General features: G+C 37.6%; 1 protein-coding gene across 1 annotated transcript in view; it reads left to right on the top strand.

The window, feature by feature from the left end:
• The window catches only part of LOC128696186 (protein turtle homolog A), a 382,411-nt gene that overhangs the window by 265,450 nt on the left and 92,861 nt on the right, over positions 1–24,100 (top strand). The window contains exon 6 of the mRNA XM_070094792.1: positions 11,675–11,820. Within this exon, the coding sequence (XP_069950893.1) occupies positions 11,675–11,820 (146 nt within the window). The remainder of the gene's footprint in view (positions 1–11,674; positions 11,821–24,100) is intronic.

The following is a 24,100-nucleotide window of genomic DNA, read 5'->3' as shown; positions in this document are numbered from 1 at the left end:
ATGACATGACGGAAGGGATAGACTCAGAGGTGTCCCTGTTTGCAGATGATGTGAAGTTAATGAGAAGAATTAAATTAGATGAGGATCAGGCAGGACTCCAAAGAGACCTGGACAGGGTGGACACGTGGTCCAACAACTGACTACTCGAATTTAACCCCGCCAAATGCAAAGTCATGAAAATCGGGGAAAGGCAAAGAAGACCGCAGACAGAGTATAGGTTAGGTGGCCAAAGGCTGCAAACCTCACTCAAGGAGAAAGATTTTGGAGTGAATATAACACCGAGCACGCCTCCGGAAGCAAACATCAACTAGATAACTGCTGCAGCATATGGGCGCCTGGCAAACCTGAGAATAGCGTTCCAATACCTCAGTAAGGAATCGATGAAGACACTACACCGTGTACGTCAGGCCAATACTGGAGTATGCAGCACCAGTTTGGAACCCACACCTGGTCAAGCACGTCAAGAAATTAGAGAAAGTGCAAAGGCTTGCAACAAGGTTAGTTCCGGAGCTAAGGGGAATATCCTACGAAGAAAGGTTAAGGGAAATAGGCCTGACGACACTGGAAGACAGGAGGGTTAGGAGGGTCATGGTAACGACGTATAAAATATTGCGAGGAATAGATAAGGTGGACAGAGACAGGATGTTCCAGAGATGGAGCACAATTGGAAGTTGAAGACTCAGATGAGTCATAGGGATGTTGGGAAATATTTCTTCATTCACAGACTTGTCAGCAAGTGGAATAGTTTGGAAAGTGAGGTAGTGGAGGCAGGAATCATACATAGTTTTAAGACGAGGTATGATAAATCTCATGGATCAGAGAGAGAGAGGACCTAGCAGCGGTCAGTAAAGAGGCGGGGCCAGGAGCTCGGACTCGACCCCCGCAACCTCAACTAGGTGAGTACACACACACATACACACACACACACACACACACACACACACACACACACACACACACACACACACACACACACACACACACTCCAACCTATTTTCATTGTACAACGATACTTTCCTTCATAGATCTCAACGTCAATTTTTAAATATTTCCTGTAAATCTTCAAAAGCTGTTCTCTCTTCTTCTAGGTTAGATTAGGCTGGGCTATGGTAGGTTATATAAACCTGTAAGAATCTTTAATATAACCAAAAATAAGCATTTTGGAAATAATGGCAGTGATAAGGTGCGGCAACAAGCTAGTAGAAAGAAAAATATAGGAAGCGCTACAATCTAAGTTTTTATAATCGTTTATTAATAGCATTCAGAAAACAGAAGTTTGTGGATATGGGGAGGGAGAACGCTGGAGGGAAGAGGGAGGGTTAGTGCTGGAGGGAAGAGGGAGGGTGAGTGCTGGAGGGAAGAGGGAGGGTGAATGCTGGAGGGAAGAGGGAGGTGAGTGCACGTGGGAAGAGGGAGGGTGAGTGCACATGGGAAGAGGGAGGGTGAGTGCACGTGGGAAGAGGGAGGGTGAGTGTACGTGGGAAGAGGGAGGTGAGTGCACGTGGGAAGAGGGAGGGTGAGTGCACGTGGGAAGAGGGAGGGTGAGTGCACGTGGGAAGAGGGAGGGTGAGTGTACGTGGGAAGAGGGAGGGTGAGTGTAGGTAGGAAGAAGAATACTTGGTGAAATGGTGAGGTAAAGAGCGTCTGTCATTTTTACATTGTAAAAATGACAGACTGAAGGAAGAGTAACTGTACAAGAAGAGGGAAATTAAAAGAGTGTTGAGTGCAAAAGGAAAGCCAATAAGAAAGCGGCGAGCATATCAGCAAATTTTGCTGAGGTAAAAGGACACAAGTGCAACTAATGTGACATTTATTGTGGCAACGTTTCGCTCTCCAGGAGCTTTATCAAGCCATTACAAACAATACATGGACACAGAGGGTACATAAAGGCTCAGAGTGAGGTGTAATACTAGTGAGGTACCATTTCGATGTTCACTAGTGGTAGTAGTAGTAGTAGTGGTAGTGACAAAAGTAATACAATATGGTAGAGCAATTAATTCGTACATGAGTAAAAGGATATAAAAGCTATTACTTGGGTAACATAAAAATAGGTTGGACAAATATAGACTGGAATGAGGCAGCTTGTTTCAGTGTTCACTCTCTGTGCTGTGTGTAGTATAACAGGAGAGACTATGTGATGGCAGGGTTTACTGTTTTCAGGAGGATTCTTGCTAAGACTTCGGAGATGGTGAAGCTGCCGTTGTTTTGTTTAATTGTATTCGAAACAGCGATCAGTGCTGATTCAAGGCACTTGCGTGTGCGGAAATTAGTGATAAAAGAAACTAATTTCCGCACACGCAAGTGCCTTGAATCAGCACTGATCGCTGTTTCGAATACAATTAAACAAAACAACGGCAGCTTCACTATCTCCAAAGTCTTAGCAAGAATCCTCCTGAAAACAGTAAACCCTGCCATCACATAGTCTCTCCTGTTATACTACACACAGCACAGAGAGTGAACACTGAAACAAGCTGCCTCATTCCAGTCTATATTTGTCCAACCTATTTTTATGTTACCCAAGTAATAGCTTTTATATCCTTTTACTCATGTACGAATTAATTGCTCTACCATATTGTATTACTTTTGTCACTACCACTACTACTACTACTACCACTAGTGAACATCGAAATGGTACCTCACTAGTATTACACCTCATTCTGAGCCTTTATATACCCTCTGTGTCCATGTATTGTTTGTAATGGCTTGATAAAGCTCCTGGAGAGCGAAACGTGGCCACAATAAATGTCACATTAGTTGCACTTGTGTCCTTTTACTTTACATATTGTCGGTAATTCTACCAACTTTATTACAAATTTTGCTGAGAATAGGAAACTGTTTTGGGGAGATATCACTAACAGACGAGGAAGCCTGTGGAACAAATGGACTTAGTAATTAAAAACCAAAGAGGGGAGATATTAGATGAGGAGGTGGAGGTACTGGAAAGGTGGAACGATATTTTGGCGATTTGCTGAATGCTAATGATGACGGAGGGGGGAGCGGTGATTTTGTGAACGGGAGAGGTAAGGAACAGTGGATACGATTGAAGAAAAGCCTGATGTCGATTTGGGGAAAGTGCTATGAGACAGTGGATAGAATGAAAGGGATGGGGGAAGGGGTGTTAAAGGGGCTTGGATAGATGAGATTCAGACAGATGTTAAAATCATATGGGGATTAAATGACGGAGTAGTTGGTGTATTTGTTTAATATATGCATAAAAGAAGGGATGATACCAAATTACTGACACAAAGCGTGCATAATTTCCTTGAATAAGGAAAAGGTGACAAGAGAGAACGTAAGAATTATAAGCAGATAAGAGTGTTGAGTGTACCTGGTAAAGATGCAATGGCAGAATTATTAAAGAAATTAGGGATAAGACAAAGTAGGACTGCAGAGAATCAAGAAATGTAGCGGATGTACAGACCAAGTGTTTACATTGAAGCATATAAATGAATAGCATTGATACAAAAGCTGTTTCATTTACGGACTTAAAAAAGGTATATGATTGAGTGGATAGGAGCCACGTGGAAGATGTTCCAAATGTATAGAGCAAGATGTAGGTTACTAAAAGCAATAAAGAGTTATGCTGAGTGTGAGGCTCAGGTTAGGGTATGTAGGAGTGAAATTAGGATTTAGACAGGGATATGTGATGTCATATTTATAGACGGGATTATAAAAAGCGAAAATGATAGGTTGTTGGGAAGAAGTGTGGGATTAAAAGATATTGAATTTGATACGAAGTGGAAGATATCTCAGTTATTCTTTGCTTATGACACAGTTCCTTTAGGGGACTCTGAAGAAGAAGTTGCAAAGGTTAGTGGACAAATTTGGGAAGGTATGTAAACTAAGGAAATTAAAAAGGAATACAGAAAAGAGAAAGACAATGAGAATAACAAAATACCTAAACTGGAGGGAGGATAGAACCAATGAGAAGAAAAAGATGGGGCGGTGTGTTAAGGCATCTGTGAAAGAGATTTATCTATGGAGGCAAGAAGAGCAATTTATCAGAGTACAGTGGTGCCAACACTTTCATATGGGAGTCGTGAGTTTTAAAACCTTCATCCGAAAGGAGGCTACAAGCAGTGGAGATGTCACCATTGAAGGCAGTGCGAATATCATGATGAGCATTCGGATAAAAGAAACTAGTAAGTCATGTAGAGGACCAACAAGGGTATAATTCAGAGAGCGGAGGAGAGGTTGTTGAGATGGTTTGGATATGCAAACGACGGAGAGGGATAATATGAAGAGGGTGTACAAATCAGGAGTGGATGATAGAATTGGTAGGGATCGTCTCAGGAACTGTTGGAGAGAGGGGATATAAGCTTTGAGTAATAGGGTCTTGAGGATTTAGCAGGTATATGTGAGCGTACTGGATAGAAGAATGATGACAAATCGCTTTAATGGACGCTGTGTTGGAGTGTGAGCAATGTCAGATGAAGGGATTCAAGGAAACCGGTTAGCCGCACTTGCGTCTTGGAGATGAGATGGTCAGTGTTATGACTATTTAGGAGGGATGGGGATGCTGCAGTCTGAGGGTATTTTAAATTGAGATGTCAACACATTTCTTGCAAGACTTTGATTATATTTATATATATATATATATATATATATATATATATATATATATATATATATATATATATATATATATATATATATATATATATATATACAGTATAAAGCTTTGAGAAGCGTTCATAAAAATTATAATTAACCTCTTCTTAGCAGTTGGTGTTAATATCAATATTGACAGCCTCTTGTCATAATTATTATTAGCAAAAACAATATCCAGATAAGTGTTTTTTTATGGGAATAACAAATTTAAATGATATTGCTGGTATTATCAGTTATTATTAATCCATTAGCAGTGATTATTGACACTAATGAGATATATCATTTGACAATTGAATTAACTCTCCTGCACAATACACAGATTACAAATGGTAATGTCGTACAGGATAGCACCTATTATACTAGGAAGCTAACTTTCAAAATTGCTCACAAAAAAGTATTACAAGTATTAGCATTAAAAAAATATTTGTAGCTTAATTACAAATTATGTGACACTAATGCAAGTTTTTTAGTTCTGGCGATACACTTAACGTGTAGTTTAACGGCATGATTTTTCAGTCTCAAGTCTCAAGCGGGGCCAGGAGCTGAGTCTCGACCCCTGCAGCCACAATTAGGTGAGTACAGAATATGAATATCGCGAAACTATGTGATAAGTAATTACAATAAAAATAATAATTAAAACTTATTTCTTGGGTAGCAGTGAAAATGGATTGGGTAAATATTATTGTTTATAGGGTTTGGGTTTGAGAAGGACTTGCCTAGCATGGGCCAGTGGGCCTGCTGCAGTGTTCCTCCAGTCTTATGTTAAGCTTTCAAAGTTAATCGACTGCGTGGTGGCCACTAAATACATTTGACCTGTATACCAAGAATCGAGAAAAAATTATTTGCTAATAAGAGAAATTACAGGAAACTCGCAGTGTTTATTAATAGATATACGAATCTGTTTTGTACACCGATGAATTAAAAAAGAAATGCTCCCCTCAAGAAAGGTTCCTTGATGCTGGTGAGGGGCTCTTGATCTTGGGAATTGGATCTGTTCTCCAGTTCCCTGAATTAAACCTGAATACCTTCCACCTCCCCCCCTCAGGCGCTGTATAATCTTACGGGGTTAGCGCTTCCCCCTTGATTATAATAATAATAATATCCTGCCTATTATGGCCGCCACCCATAATAGTCGCCATAATATTTTGAATAAAAATATATCTTAGGTTGCAAAAAAGTTGCATTATCAACTGCAAAACATATAAAAAATATTATCTATAGAGAAAACAGTAGTAGTAAAAATAAATGCAAAAAGATACCAAACAAAATTAGAGATAAAAGAATACAGAAGGATATAGAAAGGATGAAGATAGGAGTGGAGGGAATGTGTATGGAACGTGCCAGGATGTGGAGAGAAGTTTAGAGATGTATAAGCAGCACTTCAGATTAGAGTAGCTGAAGACAAGTGATTTTGGGGTTTAACTTACAGTGTCAGCGTAAGATTGACAAAACCAAAGAAAGGATTCAAGGGAAAACCCGGGAAAGCCAAGCTTTGGAGGCGGAGGAAACACAGTGCCAGAATTTTGAGAGATGGGAGAGTGTCAGTTCCATGTTGTTGAACAGTGATTTCTATGCATTCATGGAATGATAACGACCATAACAGCACTTCCCCCTCACCTCCCCTTGCATTTTGTTCTCGATCCAAGCAGTTATTTTAGTATCCTTCCCCCAAACCCGTGCTGGTACAAGTAGCATCAGCTTATGTACACAAAAGCTGGGAATCAGTCCCTCAACACGGATAACCAAAGTAGATTTGGGTATGTATTTTTTTTCTCGTTTAATCTTATATACACTTATCTGATTCATAAAAATTTAGGAAATTTACTAAAACTGTATTTTTATTTAATACCTTGCTTTAATAAAATATAAAACGTACAAAAAATATTAATGTTATATATAAAACTTTTAAAAATATAACAATAATAATGCTAACTTACCTCACAAAAGCGATAATATATTCGGATGGCACAATTCATTGACATTTCAAGATAAAACTCCATTTTTCGTCGTCAAAAAAAACAACATAAACTCCCGCAACGCTAATAAACCACAACTTATTGCAAACTCGTTTTACAATTAGAGAATTCATTGCTCATGAAAATTCCCAAGCCACCAGCAGCTTGGAAAGCTAATAATTAAAGCGGAATCCTTTCATTGCTTCCTATCTAAAAAAAAAAATAACATTAACAGCAAAATGGTTGAAACTCATTTCCAAGTATAATTTAATTCAGAATGAATATTCCGGTTATCCGAATTAACAGCGGAGGGAGCATATACAAGGGATATTGGAAACTGCCAAAGCATGTTACATAATTTTTTGAAAAAAATATGAATTGCTCTCATTATTTTCTAAAAATTACTGATTATATGCAAATAATATTTTAAAATATTACTTCAACTAGTACTCAATAATAATAATAAAAATATTAATAAAATAATAAAAATAGCAACAATAAAAATAATGAAAATAAGAAATAATAAAAATAGCAATAACAAAAAATAATAATAGTAATAACAAAAATAATAAAAGTAAGATATAATGCTACTACTACTACTACTACTACTACTAATAATAATAATAATAATAATAATAATAAAATAGTAATAATAATAATATGCATACTTTATTGTAATTTCGGTAGAACTCTACTAGAAAAAATCTTGCAGACGCCTTAGTCCACTTGGCCATCAATGTTTCAGACATCAGGAGCCCAGTACCACAGGACATGTCCAAACGGGAGGATAATAAAATTAGTCCCGTAGCTTACATGGCCACGTAAATATTATTGTGACAGGGGTGACATGACCAGTGGTACTGGACACCTGATGTGTGAAGCATTGATGGCCAAGTGGACTAACGCGTCAAGGAATTTTGGCAGGCTTCTCACGAGGCGTGCTAAAGGACTGGGGATTCGATTCTCGATCAGTCGCAGTATTGTTAATTGCTTAAAACCACTCGTTCTTGGATGCATTTATATATATATATATATATATATATATATATATATATATATATATATATATATATATATATATATATATATATATATATGTATATAGTACAAAATGTTTAAGAGATACAGTGTTGATATAAATATGCCATATAGAGTACATATTGTTACTTGTTTATCACTGATTATAATGCTAAAATCTCATCCAGCTCCTCAGAGCTCGGGCGCGTGCCCAAAATACAGCATGCATTACCCTCTGAACAGCAGCGCTGAGTTGCTGGAACAGAAAACTAGCTGCCCTGGGATCCCTAGTTACCCTGATGAGACTTTTGCCCAGCTCCTTAAGGAACTTAGATGCACTCTTTCCCCATATATATATATACATTTATATATACATATATACATATTTGAGTTACAGTAATAAGAAACAGTTATAAACTGATACAAATGAGTTAACCACAGATTAACTTTAAATATACGTATGCACGTTACTCTCTCTCTCTCTCTCTCTCTCTCTCTCTCTCTATATATATATATATATATATATATATATATATATATATATATATATATATATATATATATATATACAGAGAGAGAGAGAGAGAGAGAGAGAGAGAGAGAGAGAGAAAGAGAGTATATGTACTATGAGAGTTTCTTGGGTTGTGGGAAGGGACAGCTGGATCACAGCTTGTGACCCCTGACGAAGACTAGTCACGGAAATGCTGTCTGTGAAAATTCCTTTTCTAAGCCTCTTAGCTCAGTGGTGCAGCACTGCTGGATCTACTGACAGAAAGGGCCACGATTCAATTTCCCATCTACATTATATAGGCAAAATAGGTAAAATTGGTCAGTTAGCAAAAATTAATTTAAAATTAAGTCCTTCCTGAAATTTTCTCTTATAGTTTTAAAGATATTATTTTTCTTTATGTAATATAAAAATTAATAATTTTGTACCAAAAAAAATTAGAAAACTTTCCTAACCTTATTATAACACGCGCAATTTAATTTAGCCTAATCAAACTAAAATTATTTTAGATAATTTTACAATAATTTAATAATAAACAAACACAATGAAATATATTTTTTCGTTAGGTTCAAAATGATTACTGAGAAATTATTGCATACACAAATTTTCGCTTGCCTTATTCGGCAAGAAGAGCGTTGCTATTTAAGCCCAAATCGCAAGACACGATATATATATATATATATATATATATATTACATATATATTATATATATATATATATATATATATATATATATATATATATATATATAAAGGCTTCAAGGAAGAATATTTGGATTTCTTCCTGAAGCCATTTGAATATTCCACTTCCCCTACCACCCCATCTTTTAAACTATTTTTTTTTTACCAATAGGAATATTTTATTACATAATATGGTACAGAAGATTTAAGAGATACATTGTTGATATAAAGGTGGCATATACGGTACATGTTGTTACGTGTGTATCACCGATTATAAGGCGAAAATCTCATCCAGCTCCTCAGAGCTGGGGCGTGTGCCCAAAATGCAGCATGCATTACCCCTTTGAACAGCCGCACTGCTTATATATATATATATATACATACATATATATATATATATATATATATATATATATATATATATATATATATGTCGTGCCGAATAGGCAGAACTTGCGAACTTGGCTTAAATAGCAACGCTCATCTTGCCATAGAGGACACGCGAAAATTTGTGTATGCAATTATTTCGCCAAAATCATTCTGAACCTAACGAAAAAAATATATTTCACTGTGTTTGTTTAGTATTAAATTATTGTAAACAAATCTAAAATATATTTAGTTGGGTTAGGCTAAAATAAATTGCGTTTGTTATAATAAGGTTAGGTAAGTTTTCTAAGTTCCTTTTGGTGTAAAATTATAATTTTTTTCATGAACAATAATGGAAAAATATATCTATAAACGTATAAGAGAAAATTTTAGAAATGACTTAATTTTAAATGAGTTCTTGCTAACTGACCAGTTTTACATATTCGGCGCGACATATATATATATATATATATATATATATATATATATATATATATATATATATATATATATATATATATATATATATATATATATATATATGTCGTGCCGAATATGTAAAACTGGTCAATTAGCAAGAACTCATTCAAAATTAAGTCCTTTCAAAAATTTTCTCCTATATATTTAAAGATATATTTTTTTCATTAATGTTAATGTAAAATTTTTTAATTTTGCACCAGAAGAATCTTAGAAAACTTACCTAACCTTACTACAACAAGAACAATTTATTTTAGCCTAACCCAACTAAATATATTTTTTATTTGTTTACAATAATTTGATACTAAACAAACACAGTGAAATATATTTTTTTCGTTAGGTTCAGAATGATTTTGGCGAAATAATTGCATACACAAATTTTCGCGTGTCCTCTATGGCAAGATGAGCGTTGCTATTTAAGCCAAGATCGCAAGTTCTGCCTATTCGGGAGTTTTTTTTTTTTCTGGAGGGTGAGGATTATCCTGGAGGGTGAGGTTTATTCATGAGGGTGGGGTTTATCTTGGAGGGTGAGGTTTATCCTGGAGGGTGAGGTTTATCACCGAGGGTGAGGTTTATCACCGAGGGTGATAAACCTCAATAATGGCAAGGCTTACAAAATAAAACTTATAAAATAATAATATTTTCGACAATATTAATATAAATAATGAGTATTAAAATAATCAGAGGAAACAGATCATCCCTGTAGCAAAAAAATTTCAAAACAGTAGACAAAAACTATACATTTTCAAAAACATGCAGGCGATGAGAAATATTTTCCTTGTCAACCACTGATACCAAGTGGTAAGTGGAAACATCTACCTGAGTTACCAAAAACACGACAGGTAGAAACACATGTGTACATCCACTGTCACCAAATTACCCAGTTAGTCACGGAAAAGATGGCTCCAAAAATTCACTACTCATTTCGTCAAGGATAATTATCCACTTGTTTCTAAATTGTCAATTTTTTCTTGTAGTGTCACCAACTTTAGGGAAAATAAAGTGACTTTCTGTCCCTCTCTGTCTCTTTCTCTATCTATCTCCGTCTATCTGTTTGTCTGTCTCTTTCACACGCACACACACGCACACACAAACACACACACACACACACACACACACACACACTGTTATTACTATGTCAACGTATATATGAAAATAGCCTTAATGGAAGGTTGCTTTACAGTCCACTTTTCTGCCAGAAAGATCTTGACTGTGAACTTGAGATTATTACTAACTGCAATTACTAATAATGTGATTCTTGTTGCTATACAATATTTTTACAAATCTGTATCCAATATAGACAGATTTACACACGAGAAACTCAACTATGATTGGGATATTTAACTTACAAATATATTAACCTAAAATCTAATATTATTATTATTAGTAGTAGTAGTAGTAGTAGTTGTAGTAGTAGTAGTAGTAGCAACATAAGTAGTGATAGTAGTAATATTACTAGCTGTATTTCATTATCATTATTATTTTTTATTAGCAGCAGCAGCAGCAATGTTAGATCAAAAGTGCACATGCCTTTTTCCCCCATAAAAAAAAATATTTACTACTATCAGCATGACATGATAACTCTGTTCCCCGAACTTTGACACCGGCAGCGAGGTCACAGGGAGTGGAGAGTAGGGAGAGTGCCTTTCCCTATAGTGACAGATGAACGCCAGTTTAAGCTTCCTCATGAGAGAACCTCAACCTGAGGCATCTAAACGCGTTCTTACCTTCTTTCTTCAATAAACTGACCCGAGCACATCACCGCTAAGCAAGTGGTCGCTGGGTGATAGGCATAATGGCCTACAGTACGAAGACAAAAAGCGAAGTTTAGCTCTGTGAAGAGCTTTATCATAGTTAGACTTAAAAAAGCTCTGCACAGGGAGAAACGCTCTCACTTATACAGCTTTCTATTCAGTTATGTTTAATAAAAAGAAGACGCTACCCTGCTGCGCCCGCGCAATGGGGCGGGCACCACTGACCCGGTCATCTTATGTAAGACCCGTGTCAGGGTGCATCCCTGTAGAATACACTAACAAAATCTTCTCTTTTCCCGGCACAGTGTTACCAACTAGTGTGGTCATCTCCAACCCCGGGGCCACGAGAGTGGGAGGTCAGCTGATGCTGGTGTGTGCATCAAAAGGCTCCCGACCACCTGCTTCCCTAAGTTGGACCTTGAACGGACACTCGGTGACCCCATATAAAGAGGTGAGAGAGAGGGAAGGGGGGTAGAGAGAAAGATTAAGTAAAGAGGGAGATTTAAAGAGGGAAGTAGGTAAAGGTATGGAGGTAGGGATTGAAACCATGAAGATGGAAAGGATGGAGAGGATTTATTGAGATAATAAGAACGTGTAGAATAAACTTCCTGGCCAAGGGTTAACGTTCGAACTGGAGTAACATGTTGATTGGAGGAACGTGAGGACAGAAGGAACTTGCATATTGCCTTTCTGTTTTGACTAACACAACCCTGTGGAAGAGCATAAAATCACATATACATACGCAGCTTCGGATTTGATTTTCGTCCAGTTCATAGTAAATTTGATTACAGTCACTCATTACTATTTTTAGAGTGCCTTGTTCTGGCACTGCAGGAAGATGCACTAGTGCTGCTAGTGGTGGTGGTGATAGGGAAAGTTGACAATAGAAAACTTGCAAGAAACGTTGCAACTGGTTGTGTCTGCTAAAAATCAGAACAGCCGAATGAATACGAAAAATGTCAAGAAGCTTCCGAAAGATGTAAATAGCTTTCAGAAATTATTCAATTGGCTGTTATTCTTCAGAGTAGGTGCAGAGCAGTGACGAAGTAACCAGGGAAAGGCGAACAACTGCAGTTTGTTGCCTTGTTGGCTGGTTAATGGAGTTGAAAGCCTGTCATCTGCACGAGGGCCATAAGGCTGCATGTAACCTGTTCACCACCAGTCCTACTGAACTCTCAGTGGATATACACTGGGACATATGCATCTCTCAATGTACATATATCCTATGTGTCACGCAATGAATATGAATAAAAACTAAATTTTCGAGAATACAGCAAGCGCATGAATAATTTTTAATTCATTAACATGTTCTAAATGCATGAAAATTACCACAAGATATACAACATACTATTACACTAAAATACATAAAACTATGCATACCATATATAACACTGCAAACTGCATACAAAATACTAAAATGAAAAATACTACACCACGTACACAGCATTTAAATAATGTAAAGCAATTTGAAAATACATAAAAATTCCAGTACATACAGTACATACAAATTCTTTAAAGGTTATAGTAAACACTGCAAATTATCACAAAATATTATACAATACCAAAACATTGAAGCCAAATACTTACAATATTGGAAAATTCACAAAAAACTACGAAATACGTAAAATACAAAGTTCTACAAAATTCATTAAAATAGGCAACAAATCACACACACAATAAAGCAACATGCTACAAAATAAGAATGTGAAATCGGTAGAGAGAGAGAGAGAGAGAGAGAGACATGCAAATATATCAATCGGCCAATTGATAAGCAACGAACTAGGCTTTGCATCTCAACAAGTTCAGCTTCAGAGTTAGCTCAGAAAGTTACCACCAGCACTTTAGCTCCAGCTAAACTTTGCACTCAGTGTGCAGTAAGCGATTTAATCTTTATAATGGAGTGTGACAGGTATAATCACATCCAGCTTAGCAGAAGGTTTGCGTGCGTACTCACTCAGTTTTGTATGTGGGAGTGGTGTATGTACTCACCTATCTGTGGTTACAGAAAGAGAGAGAGAGAGAGAGAGAGAGAAAGAGAGAGAGAGAGAGAGAGAGAGAGAGAGAGAGAGAGAGAGAGAGAGAGAGAGAGAGACAGACAGACAGACAGACAGACAGACAGACAGACAGACAGAGAGGTGCAGGTGAATTTCAGTTTTTGACGTACTGTTGGAGTGTGAGCAAGGTAACATTTACGAAGGAATTTAGAAAACCGTTCAGCCATACACGAGTCCTGGAGGCAGGACGTATGGTGCTTGCAGACTGAGCGAGAGAGGACAAGTAGGTTTTACAGAGGTTGGAGAGTTGAACTTTTGAATTTTGATGTCTACACACTTGAAGTTAATGAATGATTGGTGGCGAAATAACATCTTGTAGGAGTGAGGAAGAGCCAGTTGTGAGTGTGGGGGAAGTTCATGAGGCAGTAGGTAAAATGAAAGGGAGTAAGGCAGCTGGGATTGATGGGATAAAGACAGAAATGTTAAAAGCAGGTGGGGATATAGTTTTGGAGTGGTTGGTGCTATTATTTAATACATATATATGGAAGAGGCTAAGGTACCTAGGGATTGGCAGAGAGCATGCATAGTTCCTTTGTATAAAGGCAAAGGGGACAAAAGAGAGTGCAAAAATTATTGAGTATACTTGGTAAAGTGTATGGTAGAGTTATTATTGAAAGAATTAAGAGTAAGACGGAGAATAGGATAGCAGATGAACAAGGAGGCTTTAGGAAAAGTAGGGGGTGTGTGGACCAGGTGTTTACAGTGAAACATATAAGTGAACAGTATTTAGATAAGGCTAAAGAGGTTTTAGTGACATTTATGGATTTAGAAAAGGCGTATGACAGGGTGGTTAGGGGGGCAATGTGGCAAATGTTGCAGGTGTATGGTATAGGAGGTAGGTTACTGAAAGCAGTGAAGAGTTTTTACGAGGATAGTGAGGCTCAAGTTAGAGTATGTAGGAAAGAGGGAGATTATTTCCCAGTAAAAGTAGGCCTTAGACAAGGATGTGTGATGTCAACGTGGTTGTTTAATATATTTATAGATGGGATTGTAAGAAAAGTTAATGCGAGGGTCTTGGCAAGAGGCGTGGAGTTAAAAGATAAAGAATCACACAAGGTGGGAGTTGTCACAGTTGCTCTTTGCTGATGACACTGTGCTCTTGGGAGATTCTGAAGAGAAGTTGCAGCGGTTGGTGGATGAATTTGGTAGGGTATGTAAAAGAAGAAAATTAAAAGTGAATACAGGAAAGAGTAAGGTTATGAGGATAACAAAAAGATTAGGTGATGAAAGATTGGTTATCAGACTGGAGGGAGAGAGTATGGAGGAGGTGAATGTATTCAGATATTTGGGAGTGAACGTGTCAGCGGATGGGTCTATGAAAGATGAGGTGAATCATAGAACTGATGAGGGGAAAAGGGTGAGCGGTGCACTTAGGAGTCTGTGGAGACAAAGAACTTTGTCCTTGGAGGCAAAGAGGGGAATGTATGAGAGTATAGTTTTACCAACGCTCTTATATGGGTGTGAAGCATGGGTGATGAATGTTGCAGCGAGGAGAAGGCTGGAGGCAGTGGAGATGTCATGTCTGAGGGCAATGTGTGGTGTGAATATAATGCAGAGAATTCGTAGTTTGGAAGTTAGGAGGAGGTGCGGGATTGCCAAAACTGTTGTTACAGGCTTTCGTCTTACACTCACTTGGAAGGACAGTAGTATTTCTGTGGGCGGTTGCTGTCTACCATCCTACTACGGACATGAGATATGAGTGATACATGTCTAGTACATAATGTTACGTGTTTGTCACTGATTATAATGCGAGAATCTCATCCAGCTCTTCAGAGCTGGGGCGCGTGCCCAAAATACAGCAGGCATTACCCCTCTGAACAGCCGCGCCGCACTGAGCCCCTGGAAAACTATATATATATATATATATATATATATATATATATATATATATATATATATATATATATATATATATATATATATATATATATATATATCAAACATGTGAAAGCTCCAGCCGCTGCATCTTGAGACAAAGTACTCGGTACTATGTACAGAAAGTCACACTACACTTAACTTTGGTGTTCAGGGAATTAGGCCCTTGCTCCAGAGAGCCTGTGGCACCAGACTGGTCATTACTTTTCCTTCTTCTGAGTCTCTCTCGTGGCACCAGGCGTGGGATTAGTTTTTCATCTCTCCTGCATGCACCAACCCACAAGAACGATGCATGAGAGATGCATGACAGCTAGTCAGCTTGGTTCCACCGTCTCTGGAACAAACTCCCGAGTAGCTTGGTGCCAGAGTTACGTGTGTTGTAGCTTGGTGCCAGAGTTACGTGTGTTGTAGATTGGTGCCAGAGTTACGTGTGTTGTAGCTTGGTGCCAGAGTTACGTGTGTTGTAGCTTGGTGCCAGAGTTACGTGTGTTGTAGCTTGGTTCCAGAGTTACATGTGTTGTAGCTTGGTGCCAGAGTTACGTGTGTTGTAGCTTGGTGCCAGAGTTACGTGTGTTGTAGCTTAGTGCCAGAGTTACGTGTGTTGTAGCTTGGTGCCAGAGTTACGTGTGTTGTAGCTTGGTGCCAGAGTTACGTGTGTTGTAGCTTGGTGTGGATAGTGCTGCTTGTCTCTAGGCTTAAAATAAATGTTGGTAAATACATGCATCCAAAATGTAGATAACGAATGGTGATAAAATTCAAAGACTTTTGAAAAATTTGCAATCAGAATCTGGTGGTTATAATATATTTAAAAAAAAAACCCTTGTTTCTTGTGTGTGTTTGTGTGTGTGTGTGTGTGTGTGTGTGTGTGTGTGTGTGTGTGTGTGTGTGTGTGTGTGTGTGTGTGTGTGTGTGTGTGTGAACTCACCTATTTGTGGTTACAGTAGTCAAGTCATAGCTCCTGGCCCCACCTCTTCACTGGTCGCTACTAGGTTCTGTCTCTCCCTGCTCCATGAGCTTTATCATGCCTCGTCTTAAAACTATGCATGGTTCCTGCTTCCACTACGTCACTTTCCAGACTATTCCACTTCCTGACAACTCTATAACTAAAGAAATACTTCCTATCATCCCTTTGACTCGTCTGAGTTAACTTCCAATTGTGACCCCGTGTGTGTGTGTGTGTGTGTGTGTGTGTGTGTGTGTGTGTGTGTGTGTGTGTGTGTGTGTGTGCACGCACGCACAATTTTTCACGAACAAGCGAACGCACGGTCGCGCTTGTTCATGCAAAATTCTCAGTAACACAATTAATCTCTATTTTATATCTCAGGCGAGCGGCGCCTGAATAATGTAATTAATATAACACTTACTGTCATGTAACAGAATCTGTCATGCAAGCTATATGCATTAATTTGACTGATGAAAACTCCTCGCAATTACCTGTAGCAAATTTTTTCCACTTAGCTGTGATGGAAGTCCATTATATTGTACATTACGGAAGTGGCACTGAGAGTGCCAGAAATGAAGGGTTGATGTGGCACTCGTGTTTAGATTACTTATGCTTTACTCAGCATGGCACGATGTATTGGGGCACCATTGTTCTTGTTCTTGGATTTCTTGAAGTACTAAACGTGTGGAGGATCGAGCCTCCATCGCGTCGCACTCTCAAGAATCCCAATACAGGTTTTACCGTTCACATACCATAATGTACTTAACAGTTCTCAAAGGGGCGAAGTTATTTACAAACATTATCTCTCAGTCCACTGCAGGATTCGAACCTGGTCGAGTGGCGTAAGTACTACGTACTTTGATGCAGAGTGTGTAGGTTTAGATCCTGCTGTGGACCGAGAGATAATATTTGCATACAACATGGTAAATGGCGTGGGTGAATTTTACGCTACGTTCATCACAAATACCCCTTTCATAATAATAATAATAATAATAATAATAATAATAATAATAATAATAATAATAATAATAATAATTAAAAACTATACGTGTTTCGGTAGGTGCTTGATCCAAAAAAGGTATCCTCCGTATTCCTAACTCTCAGCTCCCCTGTACAACAGTGATCCGAGAAAGGTATCCCCATAACCCCAACATGCACGTAAGGGGTTACTAATGGAGACAAAAAAATGTTAATAAGTATTCTTCGTAAAACGAATTATGTGAACTTTGACCACAGGGAAACTGAGGTAAATTTGAGAAATGTCAACACGTACTGAAAAAATAAGTTATTGTATTCAGTTTTTTTCGAAGTTGAATTATATTTTAAACTCTTTATTAGATGCAATAATTATTTTTGTTTTTAAGAAACTGGTAAAAACGTGCCTGAGAGATGTACAAAATATACACAGCTTAAAGCTGATTAGAGGAGACATCTAGTTGTATAGTGGAAGCCATTACTTCACTTTGTTCAATAAAATTGGCAAATTGGGCCTTACACTGCCTTTCTTTTAGCAAAATATGCCAGCACTAAAAGATTGGGGCCAATTAGAAGAGGTATTCCTTAGGTATTGTGTCGAAACCAGAAGTGCCATTCTGCCTAAGCTAGAAAATTAGTAAATATGCACCTAAGCACCTCAAAACTATTACGAGTCTTGCTTGAGTTAGATGCATAAGTGTATAGAGCTAAGAGCCAATGAAAACAGGTATTCTTAAGATATCACATAAAAAGACACACACACACACAGTTTTCAAAAATGAAAATCAAGTGCGTCTACATTCTTGTCTTACAATCTGAGTTTTTTTTTTTTTTCTAAGTAGGGCGCATCTGCCTTGGAAGTTTGAAGCTGATCGAAAGAGGCGTTGTTAAGTTACCTCACCGAATCCGTTGCTTGATATGCTTGTGTAAAATTAACAGACCAATAACAATCCGATTTCTCCTAAATAAGATAAACCAGCGATGAAAATTTTAAGCTCGTTAGAAAATTACTTTTCAAGTTCTCTCTCAGTAACCTCAGTAAAAGAAAAAGAAAAATCCAACATTAGGTATTACCTAACAAGGAATAAAAATACTTCGACGTTGGGTTAAGTGAACACATATGTAGTACTTAAGTTTGTAAAGGATTAATTGTGTCCGTCTCTGTCACAGCAAAAATTGAGACAAAGTTAAAAGTTGTGGGAGAGTGTCAATGAGCAAGATTGAGATTCTAAGTTATGTAAGTCTGAAAGAATATGGGGCGTGAGAACAGTAAATGAGCAGTTATGGGAAAAAAATGGAGTCTATGAGTATAAATCTCAGACTGTTAAGATTCAGAATAAAAATACTATACAGGTGGATAATGATGTTTATACACGACGAAGTGAGAGAAGGGAGAGCAAGGTAGATTGGAGAGAGGGGTTGTATGAGATGTTAAATGAATGTTTAGATAATTTTGTAATAAGGGATAGTGTAATATTTTAAGGAACGTCATTAATGCCAGTGTTGTTGAAAATATACAAAGAATCTTTGGAGTTCAAGGTTTAGATGACAATAAGACACCTTTAGTCAAGTTATGCTTAGAAAAAGGATTTTAACAGCCAGTACCTGAATGAAGAACCAAATCTAGACAGCGATGTAGATGAATATACTTTGCTGGGCTATGTTTTGATGATAAAAAAAAAGTATTTGTCTTCAGAGCAGCTGATGTTTCTGAGTGCTATTTAATGTTAGCTAAAGTAAATGGAGACAGATGTGTAATAAAATGAAAATGATGTTAGTATGTGAAAGATAATTGTAAACCAGTGGATTAGAAGAGACTCTTGGGGAGAGGTTTGAACAATTGTTTTAAGACAGGTTGGCTAGAAAGAGTGAGAGAGAAAAAGAGAGTGAGAGTGAGAAAGAAAACAACGAGGAGAATGTCGAAATAAGATGGAGGTGATTTAAAGATGCAGCATCAGGGTGTAGAGCAAAGATTTGCTGTTATAAGAGAGTTGGTGAGGAGGGAATGAGAAAGGACTGGCAGAACGATGACGTGAAAACAGTGCTGAAAGGGAAAAGATTTGCTCTTAATTTTTTTTTTTTTTTTTTTGTAAAAATGAAATGGCAGAGAGGCGGACTTTTTAACCTAAAAAAAAGAAAAGGCGAAGAGTGCAAAAGAGGACAAAACAGGTGAGGCATTGTAACTGAATGGCGCATAAGAAAAAAACATGGGAAATAAATGGATTTGCATGATAAAACAGACCATTCAAACTGCCTTCGATTATCAAAGAAGCAAGGAGAAACAACAACCCAAGGAGAAACAACTTGCCATTTCCATCAGTGCCTGGGCTCTCTGCCAGGATACCAAGAATCCCTTCCTTCCACATCAAGGGATATCACGCTGGCTGCATCCCAGGTGATTGACCCGCCCGCGTTCATAATACCCCACTCACCAACTCAGCAGAAGACGTAAGAGGCGACCATTGATTTCATCCCAAATTATCCTGGGGGAAAAATGTGCTACACAGCCTTTTATCTTCCACTCTGGCTTCTTGTCGTGAGGTAATGATGTCCTTAAAGGTAGGGGATGTTTGTATTACTAGGTAAAGCGGTACCAACAGAATTAATAATAACAATAACAGCAGAAACAGTAGCAGTAACGCTAGAGGACACAGCTGCAACAAAAGTAACAGCATAATCGGGAACAAAAATAACAGAGGAATCGGTAACAATAACCGTCAAAGCAGTAACAGCAGCAAAAGCTGTAGACACAGTGACAACAGCAACAACTACTACAGGAACAGTAGAAACAAGAGAAGTAACACGTCCAGCAACAACAGCAGAAGTAACAATTGCAAAAACAGCAAAAGTAATAGTTTCAAAAACAGCAAAAGTAACAGTTTCAACATCAAGAACAACGACAGTAGCAGCAGAAAAAGCAGCAATAACAACAACAGTAGCAGCTGCATCAGAAACAACAGAAGTAACAACAACAGCAGTAGCAACAACAGAAGTAGCAACCACAGCAGTAGCAACAACCACAAGTGAAGCAGCGGTAATAGAATTAGCAGCTGCAACTGCAGCAGTAATAGCACCCGCATCCTCAATGCCAACGTCACCCACAACAGCAGCAGCACTAAGGGCAGGCAGGAAGAGTTGCCCCAGCAGTGACTACGCCAGCCAATTTTGTCAATATAGTTTCTAACACTTGCAGCGGCTGCGCCTCCTGGGAGAGCTTCCCGTCCGTTTGCATGCTACTTGCAGAGGCTCCGCCTCTTGGAAGAGCTTCCCGTCCGCCTGCATGATACTTACTGCGGCTCCGACTCCTGGGTGACCTTCCTGTCTGTCTGCATGCTATTGGCAGAGAGGTTTGGAGTAATTGATTTTATAACTGGACAGTACTCCTGTGCCTTCCATGACGACCACACAGAAAAAAAAAATAGGGAAGAGAGGGTCTCCCTGTTGCACACCTTCCCCTGAGTCGATTTCATGTTCACCAAACAGGAGTTTAAAGTGCCACTATAACACAATTAGATGAATTCTTCCTTCATAAACCATGCGTGTCGTAAGAAGCACCTAAAATGCCATCAGCAAGGGGCTAGTAACACCTACTGTATATATTACTAAATTTAAAAGGAGAAACTTTCGTTTTTCCTTTTGGACTGCCTGCCTTGGTGGGATACGTTCACTTTGTTGAAAGAAGATATATATATATATATATATATATATATATATATATATATATATATATATATATATATATATATATATATATATATATATATATATATATGTCGTGCCGAATAGGTAAAACCGGTCAGTTTGTAAGAATTCATTTAAAATTAAGTCCTTTCTAAAATTTTCCCTTACACTTTTAAAGATATATTTCTTTCATTGATGTTAATGTAAAATTAATAATTCTGTACCAAGAGAACCTTAGAAAACTTACCTAACCTTATTAAAACAAGCGCAATTTGATTTAACCTAATCCAACTAAATATATTTTAGATAAGTTTAAATTAATTTAATAATAAACATCAAAATGAAATATATTTTTTTCGTTAGGCTCAGAATGATTTTTGCGAAATTATTGCATGCACAAATTTTCATTTGCCTTATTCGGCAAGAAAAGCATTGCCATTGAAATCAAAATTGCAAGTCTTACCTAGTCGGCACGATATATATATATATATATATATATATATATATATATATATATATATATATATATATATATATATATATATATATATATATATATATTTTTTTTTTTTTTTTCAACAAGTCGGCCGTCTCCCACCGAGGCAGGGTGACCCAAAAAAGAAAGAAAATCCCCAAAAAGAAAATACTTTCATCATCATTCAACACTTTCACCACACTCACACATTATCACTGTTTTTGCAGAGGTGCTCAGAATACAACAGTCTAGAAGCATACACATATAAAGATACACAACATATCCCTCCAAACTGCCAATATCCCAAACCATTCCTTTAAAGTGCAGGCATTGTACTTCATATATAATATATATATATATATATATATATATATATATATATATATATATATATATATATGTATATATATATATATATATATATATATATATATATATATATATATATATATATATATATATATATATATATATATATATATATACTGCATGTAATGAACGTAAGGACAACATTGACAAAGGTGTGTGTTTACTGCCTTGCAAGTAGCATCCAGAAAAATAGTATACGGGAGAATACTGAGAGAGAGAGAGAGAGAGAGAGAGACTGGGAGACCGAGAGGTTACCAAATGTTGCCGCGGAAAATCTTGGCTCTAGAAGGGATGGAGGCAATCTTTTTCCGTCTTGTTCGCAACAATAACCAAGCCATCTCTTTCTCTCTCTTTCTCTCTCTCTCTCTCTCTCTCTCTCTCTCTCCTTCCCTCGTGGAGACCCATTCTTGAAGTACTCTTGGCTTCTTTCCCTTCCCTGAAGAATGCGCTTCAATGAGCTCTATAAAGGCTTCGGAAATGCTCTTTCATCAGCTCACATTAAGCTTCGTCAGACATGTTTCCATCCCAACAATCCTCTTCTGACTTTCTGATTTATACCTCTCGTGCTACCACACCATCTTCTAGTTTCTACGCTCATACACATTATTCAGATAGCACATTGATCTCAGACACAATGCTCTCACCCTCACAGCCTCTTAGTTACTGCTACAACTTCACATACATTCACAGATGTTGACTTTACTATACCCTGAAACATTCCACTTTTGGGGATTAATCGGTAAACTTCTTTATACATATTCTTTAATACTTCGTCTTTTCTTAAAAAAAAAAAAAAGCATGGAAGGGGTGAGGTTTGAACCCATGGCGAGGGAGTCTCAAAACTCCAGGCCAGAGGTTTGCATTTGTGTTATTACGATTTCGTGAGTTTTTCTTTCTTCCGTTGTGTTTTATATTTTCTTCATCGACCCATCTGATGAGACTTTTACTAAGTCTCCCAACGGTTTTATTTCCAGGAGTAAATGATGTTCGGATGGTCTGAATTCCTTAAGTAACGACAGTGTTTCACCTACACGAGGAACGCTTTTAAAGGGCTGACTTACGTAAACTTAGATGTGAGTGAAGGGTTAGCTTTAATAAAACTGTCCACTGCATCTTAGTGTCATATATTTCAACTTGTCTGATTTATGTACCATTCCCCAGTTTTCCTTCCTTCATAATCCTTCTGTCCAGCCGGACCAAAATCTTTCATTCCTTAATTTTCCAATTATTTGTATCATCTTTTCTTAATTCACTTTCTACTTTATTCTTTTACATACCTACCCATTCTACTCAAAAAATCTCAGTAAAATTTTTTTTTTAATTTCTTTTTCTCGTAGCATTGCGTTATTTGCAGACAATAGTTGTAAACAGGTCATGGACCGGGGGCGTTGACCCCCTGAACACCCTCCAGGTACAACTCTTACAATAAATTTCAAATGTTTGCATCTTCATTTATGAACAAACAACAGCGACATAATGAACCTTTGTCTAAGATCAACTTTCATTAAACCATTTCCCTATTTCCCAAAATATTTTTAATAATGATAATGACATTTTTATTTGAATAAAAACTGTAAATATTAACAAAAATGATAATAAAAAGACAAAATGCAAATGTAAAAGAAATAAACTTCTATACCTAACTCCTCGAAAGAAATGTCATGGCAAAGTCTTTTCTTACCCTGATGCACATGACCAAATCATAGCCTGATCTGCGGTGCTGGGAGTCAGTGGTTGGCGGACTGATAAAGGAGGTACCTCGTACCATACGCTCTCCTCGTTCAGGGCCTTGCTATGAGGGGTGTCCCCTGATGCTATCTTATTCCCAATTGCCGGGATGGAGAGACAGAAAGAGAGAATGAATTAAATAGAGACAGAGAGAAAGGGAGGGAGAGAGAAAGGGAGAGAAAGAGGGAGGGAGGGAAAGTCACCAGAGAAAACATTAAGAAATATTCTTGAATAATGAGAGTAAAATACAAAGATTCAAGAAAATGGATAATAATAAACTCACAGAAGGACATATTTGAAGTAATAATAGCACTCTACCAAATAAACAAAAGAGAAGAGACCTGAAATTTGCTGTTACGAGTAAATACGTATATCCAGAGCAAGGTAAACTAATGGACAGACAGACGGACACACGCCACAACTTCTTGGCTTGCCCCAACCTCCCTTCCTCCCTCGGCGGGGCATATCTCTCGCAAGCCACCAAACTTGCAGCAGCCAAGAAAGCCTTTTTCATGTAGCTGGAATTAGTCGCGGCCACGGCCAATTCTGCCGCACCCCGAGACTGTCTGCCTAAATTCCTATCCAGGAAATGGTTGCCACTGGACGAAGGAATTTTTCTTAAACTCTTAAA

Source organism: Cherax quadricarinatus, chromosome 48, assembly GCF_038502225.1.
Source record: "Cherax quadricarinatus isolate ZL_2023a chromosome 48, ASM3850222v1, whole genome shotgun sequence".
Classification (NCBI taxonomy): domain Eukaryota; kingdom Metazoa; phylum Arthropoda; class Malacostraca; order Decapoda; family Parastacidae; genus Cherax; species Cherax quadricarinatus.
This window is presented reverse-complemented; position numbering and strand designations above follow the sequence as displayed.